The sequence below is a fragment of the Alosa pseudoharengus genome, unplaced genomic scaffold (assembly GCF_046254945.1).
Source record: "Alosa pseudoharengus isolate Yale_2024_CS ecotype anadromous, Long Island Sound unplaced genomic scaffold, YU_APseudo_1.1 YU_APseudo_1.1_scf_17, whole genome shotgun sequence".
Lineage (NCBI taxonomy): Eukaryota > Metazoa > Chordata > Actinopteri > Clupeiformes > Clupeidae > Alosa > Alosa pseudoharengus.
In genome coordinates, this window is record NW_027468640.1 from 30394717 (window position 1) to 30409227 (window position 14511).

General features: G+C 45.9%; 1 protein-coding gene across 2 annotated transcripts in view; it reads left to right on the plus strand.

Moving 5' to 3' along the window:
* Positions 1-14511, plus strand: part of aopep (aminopeptidase O (putative)) — a 53849-nt gene that overhangs the window by 28235 nt on the left and 11103 nt on the right. For both annotated transcript variants that reach the window (XM_076289278.1, XM_076289279.1), the window contains exon 13: positions 10055-10171. In XM_076289278.1, the coding sequence (XP_076145393.1) occupies positions 10055-10171 (117 nt within the window). The remainder of the gene's footprint in view (positions 1-10054; positions 10172-14511) is intronic.

The following is a 14511-nucleotide window of genomic DNA, read 5'->3' on the forward strand; positions in this document are numbered from 1 at the left end:
TGATTTACATACTGCTGCTAACCGCAGGTCCCTCCGGGGCAAAACTAGGGCTGCCTTACTCGAGCGCCTGGTTTTATTGCCGAGTGATGTCATCCCGTCGGGAAGCTCAAGCCGCGTGTTTTTTGCAATGCAAGCTCACGGCCGGCGCAGTGGTGGTGACCTTTACAGCGGCAGGTTAGCGCGCTATATTTTGAGCATAACATCATGGAGTGTGCATGGCCATGATGTCAGCTCAAGTCCACATCATGGCACAGTCGAGGACTGGGATGAGGTGGGGAGGGGAGGGGAAGGGGATAGTGGATTGCAGTCGCCACGCTGGTGCCAATCTGGATGCCTATAAACTACCCCAGCAGCTGTTGCACAGAACGTCTAATAAAGGAGGTGAATGCCCCATGGCACGTCTGGTGGTGGTTGCTGTTGGTTACTGGCTTAGTGGCCATTTTTTGGGGCGTTGTCTCATTTGGATATTTGCATATCCAGGTACTGGCATTTTGGTGCCTTGGTTATGTTTGAAAGGAAAAAAGAACACTCTAGAAAAGAAGGGAGGTACTGTAAGCATGTCTGAGAGCTTCCTTTAATATGTTGTGCTCATCATCATGTGACGCTGTGTGAGTGATGTAAGCTATGGACGCCATGCATTGGAAGGCTAACGATAACATAAATCACTATCTGCCTCACCTCTTTGTAGTTTTATTTATGTTGCCGGTTATTAGATGTGCTCCATCCTCTCCTGTCCTCCGAGCAAGAGCTAAAATTAGAAGTGAGAGATCTGGAGACGTGAAAGATCTCTTAATCGCCTATGGCAGCCACAGCAGCATGGCAGATTTACTGTCTGGACATCACCTATAACCACCTGCCCGAGGGTCTTGATAAAAAAAGAAGTGAATAACCGCCCTGTGTGAAATGATCAGTTCTTCACTTAGCCAGGTGCTGCACACTGGGTTTCTTATTTATTCTAGCCGAGCAGCAGTGGTTGTCTCCTAGAGTGGCCATTTTGACTAACTGCGACCAGTGGCGCCTCCAAAAGACACCACTCACACTTAGCAAACAAAAGGGGAAGAAAAGAAAAGCAGAATTTGACAAATTGACCACAAAACACTATTCATAACTCCTGACTAATGTCTTTTTAACTTGTTCTAATTTGTCTGTGCTTTAATTTTTCCTTCATTTCTTTCTTACCTTTGTTTCTGAATTCACTGGTGTGCTATTTTACTCTGGGCCTGCCAGAAGACAGTGTTTTATACAGTGCTCTACTTGTGTGTCAGGCTGTCCTCTCGGTTCCTCGCAGTGCAGAGCTCCATCCAGTTCCTGCGAATTGATGAAGAACAGCATGCTTGTGGCACCCGTTCCCGGAATCACTTTGAAAAGTACATTTGAATTTTTTGATTTGTATTTGTGTTGGACGGCAGGCAGAAACAGATGGCAGGGTGCTTGAGCGCGGGGCCCTGAGCGAAGCCCAGTCCTCACGGCGGTGGAATAAACACGAGGTCTGTCTGCCGGACAGCGGCGGGCGGCTCTGCCTCTTGGCTTCGGCCTCGGAAAGTCGACGGCTTTAGTACCTGGAAGAACGGTGTGCCAGATTTTCCCGAGAAGCGCTGCACCTTTCCACGAGGGCTGGGTAGCATGTTGTTTTTTTCAGAGCCAGGACCAGGCTCTCCCCATCTCTTCTTTTAGTCTCCATAAGTGCAGCTGTCCGCCAGACACCGCAATGAGTGAATCAGCCCCAGAGCGATATCTCATAAAATATGGTCGAAAAATATGACTTCTACCTCTTATTAAAGGGGGGTTGTTTGGGAACCTCCTTCAGGTTAGCACACAGAGTTATTTTATTTTATTTTATTATATTATTTAAGGTCTGCCGTTCATTGTTTGTGTTCTTGCCGTCTGTGTTTTTCCATCACCATAAGTGGCGGAAGTGGCTGCTTGCGTGCAACCTTGAGTGCGTGAGCGCCGCGGGCCGGGCAGGACAGGGCAGGGCCTTAAAGTGGCATGCATCTGAAAGCTCAGGGACCCGCCGTTATCTGGTCCCGGTCTGTTGCTGTGTTCTGGGTTTGCTCAGACAGGCGTAATCTAGGGGGATGCCAGGAGTTCAAAAAAGAAAGACACACACACACACACACACACACACACAGACTGAGTAGAGACCTGTGGCTCATCCTCTGGCCCTGTCCAAACACAGGGATTGGGTTTCACTTCCCATCAGCCACCAGGGCCTGGCCAGGTGGCAGCTCTCTCTCCCCTCCCTTCCTTTCTTTCTCTTCTCATCCCCCCTTACTCTTCTCTTTCCCTCTCTCTCCCGCCCTATCCCCCCCATCGCTACCCTTTGAACATGCAGGCAGGGATGAACCTCGGCTGACTGTCTAGCTCAGGCAGATGATATCACATTTGGATATGTTTACATGTCCTCTGCCCCCATCCCTCCAAAAGTTAATCTGGGTCAAACACGCACACTAGCTACGCCTGAAAGCAGACACTCCTGTGTCTCTGTTTGTGTGTGTGTCTCTCTCTCTGTGTGTGTGTGTGTGTGTGTGTGTGTGTGTGTGTGTGTGTGTGTGTGTGTGTCGGGGCGCCCCGTGCCAGACCGTGCCAACTCCGTGCATGTGTCTCCCGTCGTCGCTGCCGCCGCCCGCTCGTATTTTTCCACATACTCCAAGCTAAGCACACAGACATGGCACAGTCTTTTTAATGCCAGCGGGGGCGCCTTTGATCATATTTATCCAAGACAACAAATAACGTGTGGAAGAAAAAGACTCGCTCATTGCACAAAAGCTGGTGATAAAAAATGGATTGGCGAGCTTTGTCTATGAGCTCAGTGGGACTTTTTTGTGTGTGTACATACTCTGTGAGTTATGATTTGACCCCAACACCAAGAGCTCTTTGTGTATCGGTTAATTTGTCCCTTAAGTACAGAGATATGGCTGTCTCCATTAGCTGCGGATGTTTCAGGGAAACATTATCATAATGACTCGACAGGAAGCCTGTGCCATTGTTTTTTTCCATAATGCAGCCCCTTGATTTTATGTGTAACTTTCCTCAAGAGGGAGAAATCAGCAAAAAGGGCAGAAGAGAGGCCTTTAAAGTGAAGTGACATTTTTAAAGCCTGCATGGTCTTTGGCTAGAGTTCAATAGTCCATACGTTCTAGCTTTGTATTCTGTAAACAGGCCTGGGATTAAAATGGAGAGCTGCTTTGCTATTAGCACTGAAGTGTATGGCCACTCGCTGACAGGAGTAAGAAAGAGGGAGAGGGAGAGGAAGAGAGAGAGAGAGAACAGCAATGACTCTCCTCTCCTCTCCAACTCTGTCTTTTGTAACAGCTGACCGACAATTTGAGGTTGCCCTTCAAATGAAAGCAATATCTGCTAAAAGGTGCTGAACGTGTCTACACTCTATGGGACCATTTTTCTCCTGTGAGACACTGAACTATTTTAGGGGCCATTTTGAGGTAGCTTCCAGGAATCTTCAGTGGCGTTCAAGGCAAATCGATGTCGCACATCTTATTCCATATGTGAAAAGGAGAGAAACATCGTGACCAACATCTCAAAAGATGATTAAATGTCGCACGTTAATGGGAAATAATGAACTTCAAAGACGACTTCAAGGCCACCAAAATAACCAGGCGGATTTAAGCGGTGACCCGTAAGTGGTCGCTCTGTCCCCGGCTGTGGCCCAGTCGCGTCGGAGGACAGGCGCTGTTTTCCCAGCTGCTTCACTGTTGGACAGGGTGGCCTCCTGATTAGCCTGTCATAACCTGCTCTAAGAACCGCCAGCTGTGAAGTGAGCCACACTCATCAGAAGGCTAAGCTCCTCTCGGCCCAGCCCAGCCCCAGAGTTTATCTGTGGGAGAGAGGGGAGGGGGACGCGGGAGGGTGGGCAGGGTGAGTGGGAATGGAGGATGGATGGGGGATGGGGGGGGGATTGGGACCCACACACACACTTTGCCGAGCTATATATGGACATTTCAGGGAAGATCATTTACGTTACCGTCCGTCGGAGGATGGGATTTAGAAATGTGCGAAGAGTTCATGTGGAGACATAAAAACAGGCCATGTGTGGAACAGTCTCAGGTGGTTATGACTTGCATGAGGAGGTCTTTGATTAGTGTTTAAGATGCTCTGAACCTACTGGCTGTTCAAAAATCATGAGACTGCTAGATAGATCGTCCATTTTCTGACATCTGCAATGACGGGCAGAAAATAGCAAATGATAAACTTCATAGTCAGATAATCTGACCATAATACTGGTGTGCAAACCAAAAGATAGATCAGCAATAAAACTATAATTCACTCCATCAATGTGACATTAAGTCACATGTGTCTGCTACATACATCCAAAGAATGTTCTGATGAAGGTAATGTGAAAGTAGTCTGCACTCAAAAAAGGGTGCAATAACTCCATATTTCATACTGAGTCTATCATTAGGCAAGCACTTCAATCACACTTCTGTTTAGACAATGAGTTTGCCTATTTCAAATTTTCATGATCTTCTCTTCTCTTTCTCAGTATACTGACATTTTTGGTTTGAGTTGAGATGTTTTTGGCTGCAAGTGAGTTATGGTATGCATTGGCGAATGTGTGTTATGTTTGAATTGTGTATGTCTATATGTGGGGGCTAAGACAACTTGTGGCCTACAAGTCACAAGTTGTCTTAGCCCACTGCTGGGAATTCTTCTTTTTGCTGTGTACCTTCCAAGATGACCTCTCTTTGTCGAGTCCTCGCTCAGCCTGTGCCCCTCCCCCCCGCCCCCCCACTTCACAAGGAGAAGATAATGTTTTGAAAACACGGTGGATCTATTTCGCTCTGTGACGTTTTTATCGACTGTCGTCTGGAGCCACTGTTTGAAAAAGCACTGGCCTCGGTCACTCTCTGGTCTTGGGTCAGAATCAGAGATAGATACAGTCAGATAGCTAGGCTACCTGAGAGAGAGAGGGAGAGGGGGAGGGTGGGGGCAATTCTCCAATTTTTTTTTTGTGCTGAGCCAATTGCATGAGCCTCAGACAATAACGCAGCATGTTTATCTGAGAATAACTAATGTGCCCAAATGGAATGTAAAGTGCGGGGTAATTCTATTATAGCCCTAGTCTGAGTTTTCCATTCCAGTAATGGTCCTCTTTCTTCCGATCTTACTGATTTTAAGCACATATTTTTTTCATAAAAGGAATATGAAGCAGAGCCTCGCTGAGCACTAAAATGACTCACTAAAATGGCTTCTGCCGCCGCTACACATTTAGAAGCTCTAGTGAAGTGAAAAATTTTAAAGAAGCCCTATGCAGGTCTGGTTATTCCTCCGCGGAGGGAAGGGGGAGGCGAAGCACCCACCAAACGACCCAAAAAGTGTTGTAGAACCATCACTACGACTCCCAACCTGCATAATTAAGGTCATTTTTGCTAAAATTGTTGCATAGGGCCTCTTTAAGTATTTTGTTTCATGCTTAACCACCAGCACCAGAAACATAAGACGTTTTCTAATTCTAATAAAGACTAATTTTCATCGACAGTGTTTTCCTTTAGGACATTTTCCATGAATAGCACTCACATGCGACTAGTCTAATCCCAATAAACGTCTGTTTTAGGTTTCATCTAGAAAGTTCCTGAAAGTTACACAGCATGCTGTACAGTATAGCTTGTTAGCGACAAACAGGATTTGGCGGGCTCAAATGCTTGAATCACTACGCATCAGCACTACTTTATATTTCCGTGAGAGCTTTTCTGGTGAGTGCGTCCTTCCCAAACACACGCTGATTGCGCCCGGCTCAGGTTACTAATTTTGGTAGGCCCGTTTAGTGACGTTGCCATAGAAATATGGGAACAATCGCAGAATATGACGGCTCTCCGTGATGGTTCTCGAGTTTGTTCTGTTCTTTGACAGAACTGCGCCTCAGTTCGACTAATGAGCTCACCACACCGTGAAAAGCCATTGTGTAGACCTAGTCAGTGGGTCTACCAAGCATGTACAGACTGTACAAAAAAAGGTGTTTTTTCTTGTAAAAAGGAGTGTGGCTAAATTTGTACATAAATAAACGCCGGAAAAGGGCCTGACCATTGTAACGACAAGTAAAGGCTAGTGCTGTCATTTCCCATTATCAGCAATGGAAATACTACAGGGGTGGCACTGCAGAGGGGAGAGGGAGAGAAAGAGAGATCACATTGATTCGGATCTTGGCCAAATATTTTCTTTTCATAATGGTCTATTTGTTTTACTTGATCATCCATGGCAAGAGTAAATAGAGACATTCATTAAAAAAGGGGGCAGTGTGAATATGTGTATGTAGTCTATACTGGACGTTTTACATACAAACATATATACACACACACACACATGCACATGCGCGCGCACACACACACACACACACACACACACACACACACACACACACACACACACACACACACACACACACACACACACACACACACACACACACACACACACACACACACATCCTTATGAACAGCGGAGGGGAAAACATCAACATTGGGCCATTGGGGTGATTTTCCTGTGTTTGCTCAACATATTACTGGCTTCCTATGTTATTGTACTCCCAACTGTCACTCAATTAGCCGCGACCCTTGAGAAAATGTGTCAGAACGCGGTAGCATTGTTCTGGGGGCGCACACCCATGGCTGGGAACAGTGCGCTCCGCAGGGATGAGCTCAGGGGTCGGCCCCCGGGTTCACAAGTTCAGCCGGATAGGGTAGCACATGTCTCCTGTCATCTCTGCATGTCGTCTTTCTTTCTCTCCGTCTTTCTTTTTCTCTCTCCCTCTTTCTTTCTTCTCTAAAGCCCCCCCGGGCCTGTCTTATGTAGTGTCACATGAAGGATTTGGTGGTTGTGTGTGTGTGTGTGTGTGTGTGTGTGTGTGTGTGTAGGGGGCATTGGGGTTTAGGGTTGAGGGGGGCAGTACACATTGTCAGTGATAGTATGTGGGGGTTAAAGGAAGTGAGGAGGTGAGTATAACTCCTGATGGGAGTTCCCTCCCTATTTCCTTCTCTCGCCTGTCTCCCCTCTCCTCACTGCCCGGCCAGCTGAGGCCTCTTCTGCGGATCACATATGGCGATCCCATCACCGCTGCAGTTATATGACTATCTCAGTCTGACTTTTATTGGGACCTACAAAGAGTATGTAAAATATTCCTGCAGTATCTCCAGGCCAAGTGGCCTGGGTTAGGTTTTTTAGAGGTAACCCGATCAGACTGGGAGTTAGCTCAGAAATAAGATGATGGTTTCAATCTCATCAGGAGGGAGATTAGCTTGTTAGACAGGAACAAAGATGCTTTTTCTTGCAATTACCAGGCTGTGTGTGTAGACGGTATATGGATCACTGAATGCAGATGGTTATTGGTGGACTATGAGTTCATTTGAGGTGAAACTGTACACGCATGGATAGGTATGGGCACACCCTATTAAGCCTGCCATGTCGGTTTAATGTGGGGATTTGTTAAATTAAGACTTGAACTTTACCAATTTACTAAGGTGTGCCTGCACGTGCTGTTTTTGTACTGCAGTCTTGCTGTCTGTCTTTGTGGAAAGGTGTGCAACTTTCTACTGCTACCTATTGGAGTACACAGCTGCAACCCTATTGGGCCATCACCACTTGGCCAGGGTCCAGCTCACGAATTACCTCATTGCTACCCCTGCTATGCATTTATGTTGCTTAATTTATTTGTTATTTTCCTGTTGCTTTCTTGGCACGAAGATTCGGATGAGATTTAGACTGCATGTGGCTGGCGTTTTCGTTTTGGGCAATGTCATTACGAGTAGCGCTCCCCTTTTTCGATTTTATCACTGCCGTTTCCCAGTAATGCTACCGAGAGGTCTGCCTTGCACATTTCCTGCAGGTCACATCTGGTGTGCCTCCGAGCGCAGACCAATATGGCCTCCGGACCGGCCTTTTAGCGCTCAAATCTCGTTTAGGGCTGTTTGGGTTGAGGCCTGTCCAGCTGCTTCTGTTTGTGTTTCAGGTTTTTCTTTGGGGTTCGGACAGTTCGACTCCCCGGTGAAATCATTTCTCCTTTTAGTCTCAGGGACAAATATAGTGCCGTTTCTGGTTAAGGCTGGGCCTTTCCTTCCCTTCTCACTCATTCTGTCTTTCTCTTTCTTTTCATTTCTCTCTCTCCCTCTCTTCCTCTCTCTCTCTCTCTCTCTATCTCACACATGCACAAACACACGCACTCACAACCACACACACGCACTCCACACACACAAACACACAACCACGCACACGCACACGCACACGTACACATACACACACACACATACACACACCAGCCATCTGGTGAGAGACTGAAGACAGTACCCCCATGACCATTTAAGGGCAGGATAGCGCACAGGATCTATGAAAAGAAAAAGGGGCCCTAAATGAAAAATGAGAAAAGCAGGGAGATTAGGAGAGAAATATGGTGGAGTGTTATTATTTCTAAACAGAAGCGTGTGTGTGGTGTGAGTGTGTGTCTGTCTGTCTTTGTCTGTATCTGTGTGTGTGTATGTGTTTGGGGGGAGGAAGTAAGAATGATTGTGTGGGGGTCTGTTTATGTGTGCGGTCAGCAAATCATTAGCACCTAAAGTGATCTCACTGGTTGGAGCCAGGGGGGGGGGGGGGTTGGCTGTGATGGAGGGCAGGCGGATGGACAGAGAAGAGAGAGAGAGAGAGGGAGAAAGTAGGAGGAGGAGGGCTGTGCATCAGTAAGCCACAGATCCTGATGCAATAATGTGGTAATAATAGCAGCTGTGCCTCTGCCCATCTCCTCTTCTCATCGCTCTCTCCTATCCTCCCTTCCGGCGTCTCCCGGTCTCATACACACAACACACACACACACACACACACACTGTTAGTGGAATGATGGGTGGCTTAGCTTAGTGGGACAAAGGATACACCCTTCTGTTAGTGCAGATGCATGAGGTTTTCTCTGCTTTGAAAACACTCTACTCTCAAAGCTACCACAGCACACCATCTAGCACCAAGAAGAAGAAGTGTTTCCAAAAAGGAAATTGCTTTTTTGGATTTTGGGTTGTACTCCTCAAAGGGCTATTTGCATCACAGTGTGCAGTGGATGTGTTTGTGGCTAACAGCACGGCTAACTGGCCAGTGATTTTCCGGTGTGTAATCAAACATATACAGCTCTTATGTGTCCAGCACTAGTAGCCAAGTACATTTAGTCAACGACTGTGTCGTAATATTTTAGATCACACATGTGTACCTCTGTATCAATGCAAGCTATCAGTAAAATTCAGACATTTAAGAGTTATTCAGTTAGAGATATCACTGATGTGAACGTTTGCTAACAAGCTCACAAGAAATGGTGTGTTCTTTCTAGGATCCACTCCTGAGCTCCAGTCATGCCCATTCTTGCATGCGTGGGAGATGTTGTCTTAGATTCACAGATATCCCGGTGCTTTTCTCCCTGTACTAATACTCCTGTGGGGAGCGTTACCCATCAGCGTTACCCAACAGCCTTTTGTATTCCTCAAACCTTTTTTTTTTTTTTACGATCATTAGGAGACTGGTCCTGCACTACTCGCCTTCACAATACTCATAGCACTTTTTATTGAGCATTTGAAGTACAACTGTAGTCGTTTTGATAGATCGTGTATCATTTCTCCTTTCAAATAGAAATGGACACCTGCTTACAGGTGGTGCAGTGTGGAAAACCCCAAAGCAGAGCTGCTTAGTAACTCGTAGCACGGCTCTCCCAGTGTGATGGATCACTGTGAAGTATTCATCCCTATGATCCAGCCGAGGGGGTTTTCTCTCGTTTCAGGTCTTGTTTTATAAAGGCGCGGTGCTCACACAGAATTCCTGTAAATTGATGGATTGGTCCATTCAACACTGAGCAGCCCATAATTATTTGTGCATTGTGATGGCGAATTGAGAAGGGAGAAGTGTTCAATTTCAGTGGGTGGCTTTCAAGTGAAAATGTGTCTTGTGTATGGTTTGTGTGTGTTGGATTGAGTGTGTTGCTTTCCGTTGAAGCACTCTATTAACTCTTCAATAACTCTCTCTCCCTCTCTGTGTGTGTGTGTGTGTATGTGTGTGCGTGTGTGTGTGTGTGTTCCAGATGGGTCCGGAGCAGACTGTGTTGCTTTTGGAGATGCTGCTGGAGGAGGAGAAAATGAGTGCAGGTGTGCTGCAGACCCTGGAGAGAACCTACGACCTGAGGACACAGGACGCTGAGGTAGCCAGTCTACATCGCCCCTACAGATAGAAACACCATGGATCAGCCACATGATACATTGATGGTATTTCTGTGATGCCATTCAATGCTGATATTTATTTCTATGGTAGGATCCTATTGTACTGGTACAGATAGAAATAGATTGGTCTGAAACATTCATAGGATACCTGGATACCACTCAGTGCAGACACTGATGTTTATGGTAGGATGCTGAGGAAGCCTACACCTCCCCTCTAGATTGAAAAATACCATAGATATTGATATTGAATCATGGGCGGGAATTGCAATATATCCTTTCTAATATGTTTCTATTCCTCTGGTTACCTTATTATTCCATATCCAGTATAAAATCCAATTCACCACACGGACCTCTCCTCTCTTAGGCCTCCAACAGTTCTCTATGCATAAGGTTTCCCAGAGTTATCCGTCTGACAGTAGACTCAACAGATAATGACACGGAACACAGACACTGTGTCTGTCATTTCAACTTGTCAGCACATGTTGCAGGAGAGGCATAAAAGCCTGGCAGAAGTGTGGGCTCATGGATGAAGCGTGCAGGTTTTTGCAGAGGATGCCGTGGTGGTGTTGGGGTTTTTTTTTTCCACGTCCTCCGCTTGGCAAGGTCTATGAATGTTGATGAAAGGGCCAGTGATGATGACAAAACAGTGCTGGTCCACACCTTGCCACACCTGGGCAACTCAAGGTAGAGCTTCATTTTGAACAAAGCTGGAAGTGCTGGATGTCTCGTCGCAGTTACCAGTTCCAGGCTCTGCCTCCGCTCCAAAAGAATGTATCCATCAAGCCGTGCCAAGAATAGTCTCTATTGCTCTATTCTTATCCACTCAAGGCTGAAACATTATCTTCTTTGGTGTTCCTCCATGAAAAGGCCAAAGTCGTTTACAGATGTCACCTAGCAAACCGACAGAACAAGTCTGTGTCATGGGAAAGTTCTATTTTCACAATAGATTTCCATGTGCTGGACTGTAAATATATCTGATGGTGCCCGGCAATGCGTGTGCTTTGCCCCCCTGTCAAGAATAAAGAAAGGAAAAAGTTCCTCAGTAGCCATTACAGTGGAGAAGATAGCCTGGAGGAGTGAAATCTGAGAGAGAGAGAGAGAGATAGAGAGGAGAAACACACACACACACACACACACACACACACAAGGCCATTTTGTAAAGGATAAAGGATGCTACTGTATCTTATCAGGTCTAGCTTCAGTGGGTGCCCTCTGCACCTGTGTGGTCCTGTCCCTCCCCACTGACCCCTCCTGGGACTTGGCCAAAGGGGATACTGAGAGAGCAAAGCGCCAGAGAGGTGCCCAGGCCCCCCCAAAGGACAAAGGAAGAGATCCAGTATTCACTTTAAAGGGCCTATATAGTGGAAAACGAAACTCTAGAGCACAGCGTTGTCGTGGAGTGGAAGGTCATGATTGTTACCGTAGTCACCAAAGATGACGAAAGAAGAGGAGAGGAGGAGGAGGAGGAGGAGAAGATGGGCCCCCCAGGGCCTGATGAAGAGGCTGGTTTTCATAGTGCGCAGTGCCAGGGTAATAAGACACTTGGCTCTGGCAGCAGCGGGTGGCATTCATACAGGTGTTGAAATACTCTTAAAGAGCTAAAGAGCTAGTTGGTATGGAAAACATATGTGTCTAAAGTTACGTACATTTTAGAGGAGTTCCTGGCAAAGATTTTCAGGAATTTGAGTATAGAGAGACAGACCTACGATAGATTCAATGAATTCAGTTACACATCCATTCATCCTCTTATGTGCGTAGTGAAATATATTTTGAACATGTGCTGTCTTTTTATAGTCTACGAATTAAATGTTGTACATGTTCAGGTGCGCAGTTCAGTGCAGTATTATCATGCAAATGACAGGAGGTCTCGTTTCATTTTTGCACTGTACTATGTTACTGTGAGCAGGTAATGACAGAGCTTTCTGGAAGGATTTGCATACATTCTACCCTGAAGCGCTGAAAGAGTATACGCATCGCAGTACTGCCAGCGTCTTTTTGATTCGCTTCATAGGGAAAAGAGGTCAGGGAGAGGAGTGCAAAGACTGGCTGAGCGCCAAGACTGTGACGCTCCTGGTGTCTCGCTCTAATGCCGGCTAATAATGAAGCAGAGCTGGGAGGGTTGGAGTTGTATATCTCCATCAGACAGGGTAGATTATCGACTTTGTTCCCAATTGATTTAGCAACTGTAGGGGTGCACTTCATCTGTGTGTTAGACAGATATACTTCCAGTGCTTGTTTGAGGACCAGAATGCCATTTCTGGGAAACTGGAAAACTGGGATTCGTTAGAAGGGAAATAGCAGAGCCACATATTCCCATTAGAAGGGGTTTTATAGAGGGAATGTCCAAGTTACCATGAAATACTAACTATGTCCAAAGTTGTCATCAATATATCTTCCTGAACTTGTTGCTCTGCAGAGGGTCATGCTTATAAAGATATATACATCACTTGCTGTAGGTTAGAGTGTGTGAAGGTCTGTGTTGTTTGACATCCTATGGAATTGATTGTATGCTTTGCTGGCATACAATAAAGAACTATGTCTATGTACATTAGTGAATAGTGAATGGCTGAATAGATTTTTTTTCTCTACAACTCCTCACGCCCGAGGCTATGTAAGGTATGCATAACAGAAATCTATACCTTCTCCAACCCCTCCTCTCCTCCCCCCTCTGCGTCTTCCCTTTCAATTTGCATGACCACAGGCCACGGCTCCTGGTCTGGCCACGTCGGACGGCAGCGGCGAGCGGCGCGGCGGGTTGGGGTGTGAGCGTGAAGCGGAGCGACGCGGCGGTTAGCGCTAGCGTGCGAGCCACAGGGCCCTTTCATGTGAGCTCTCGTGTGATCTCGCCCCCCAGCCGGGGCTCCATTTGTTAATCAAACACACAGGACACATTGTACCGCCAGCCATTTGCAATAGAGAGCGCGCACACACACACACACACACAAACAAAGTTCACACTGCCGTTTGGTGGGAAAAAGAGACAATAGTAACCAAATGAAGGGTGTTTTTAAAGGGTTGATTGGGTGGATGTGTTGGTTAGGAGAGTAGTGATTGGGTGGATGTGTTGGTTAGGAGAGGAGTGATTGGGTGGATGTGTTGGTTGATCTTCTGGGTTTGTGGCTTTATGTGCAGTATGCTTTATTGTGTGTGTGTATATGCATGTGGAAGGCATAATGAGTGTATGGATGTGTGTGTGTGTGTGTGTGTGTGTGTGTGTGTGTGTGTGTGTGTGTGTGTGTGTGTGTGTGTGTGTTTCTGTGCATGGATGTCTGTGTATGTATAGCTGCACCTTCCTCATTTATTGGTACCCCTGGTAAAGATGAGTAAAAAGAGGCATAAATAAAGTAATCTTTTGCCATTTAATTTTAGTTTCTCAAAGAAAACAAGGAAAATTTCAAATTCAAATTTGCAGGGAAGAAAATTTATTCTGAGAACAAAATTCCTCATGAAGAAATAGATCTTTTTAACAAAAACACATGTGCTTTCACATTATTTGAATTGTCTACTGTACCTTCTTGTCTTTCGATGCTATGTGTCTTTATTTTTTTTACATTGATTAAACTGGAAATCATGGACTACTGCTTGGAAGTTCACAAACTCTTTGATTCCTTTAAAGAAGCCCTATGCAAGTCTGGTTATTCCTTCGCTGTTTCTGGGTTTTTCGCCTGATTTGGGATCGCATTTTTCGTGACATAGCTCCCCCTGCAGCTTCGGTAGCAAGTGACTGCTACGCTAAACCCCCACTAGCTAGCGAGCTAGCCATCAAGAAACCAAGCTAAACACATACAGGGCTCACAATAAAACGGTCGAGCAAACACATTGTTTAAGAGACTATCAAACCACATTACAAAAACGAAGTTCACCCAATAGGCTACTTACAATTTCAGCAGCAACAAAGCCAAGTCGGAGTCCGTTTTGCAGTCTTCTTAGAAACTACAATCTGACTACATTTTCGAGGCCTTCCGCTGAGTAACATTCGGATTTCTTCGGTCCGGGACCAGAAAGTTGCATATTCGTTTTTTCCACGGAGAAGCACTAGGGGGAGACGAAGCACCCACCAAACGACCCAAAAAGTGTTTTGCTAAAATTGTTGCATAGGGCTTCTTTAAAGCAGTTGAATATGAATGATAAACTAAGATAAAACGCCAAAAGAATATTTCTTAAACCTCTTCTTACTAATCTTTACCAGGGATGCCAATAGATGTGAAGGGTGCTGTATATGTATGCATATGAGTATATGAGTGTGTGTGTGTGTGTGTGTGTGCTCATGAGGGAAGTGTGTGTGTGTGTGTGTGTGTGTGTGTGTGTGTGTGTGTGTTCA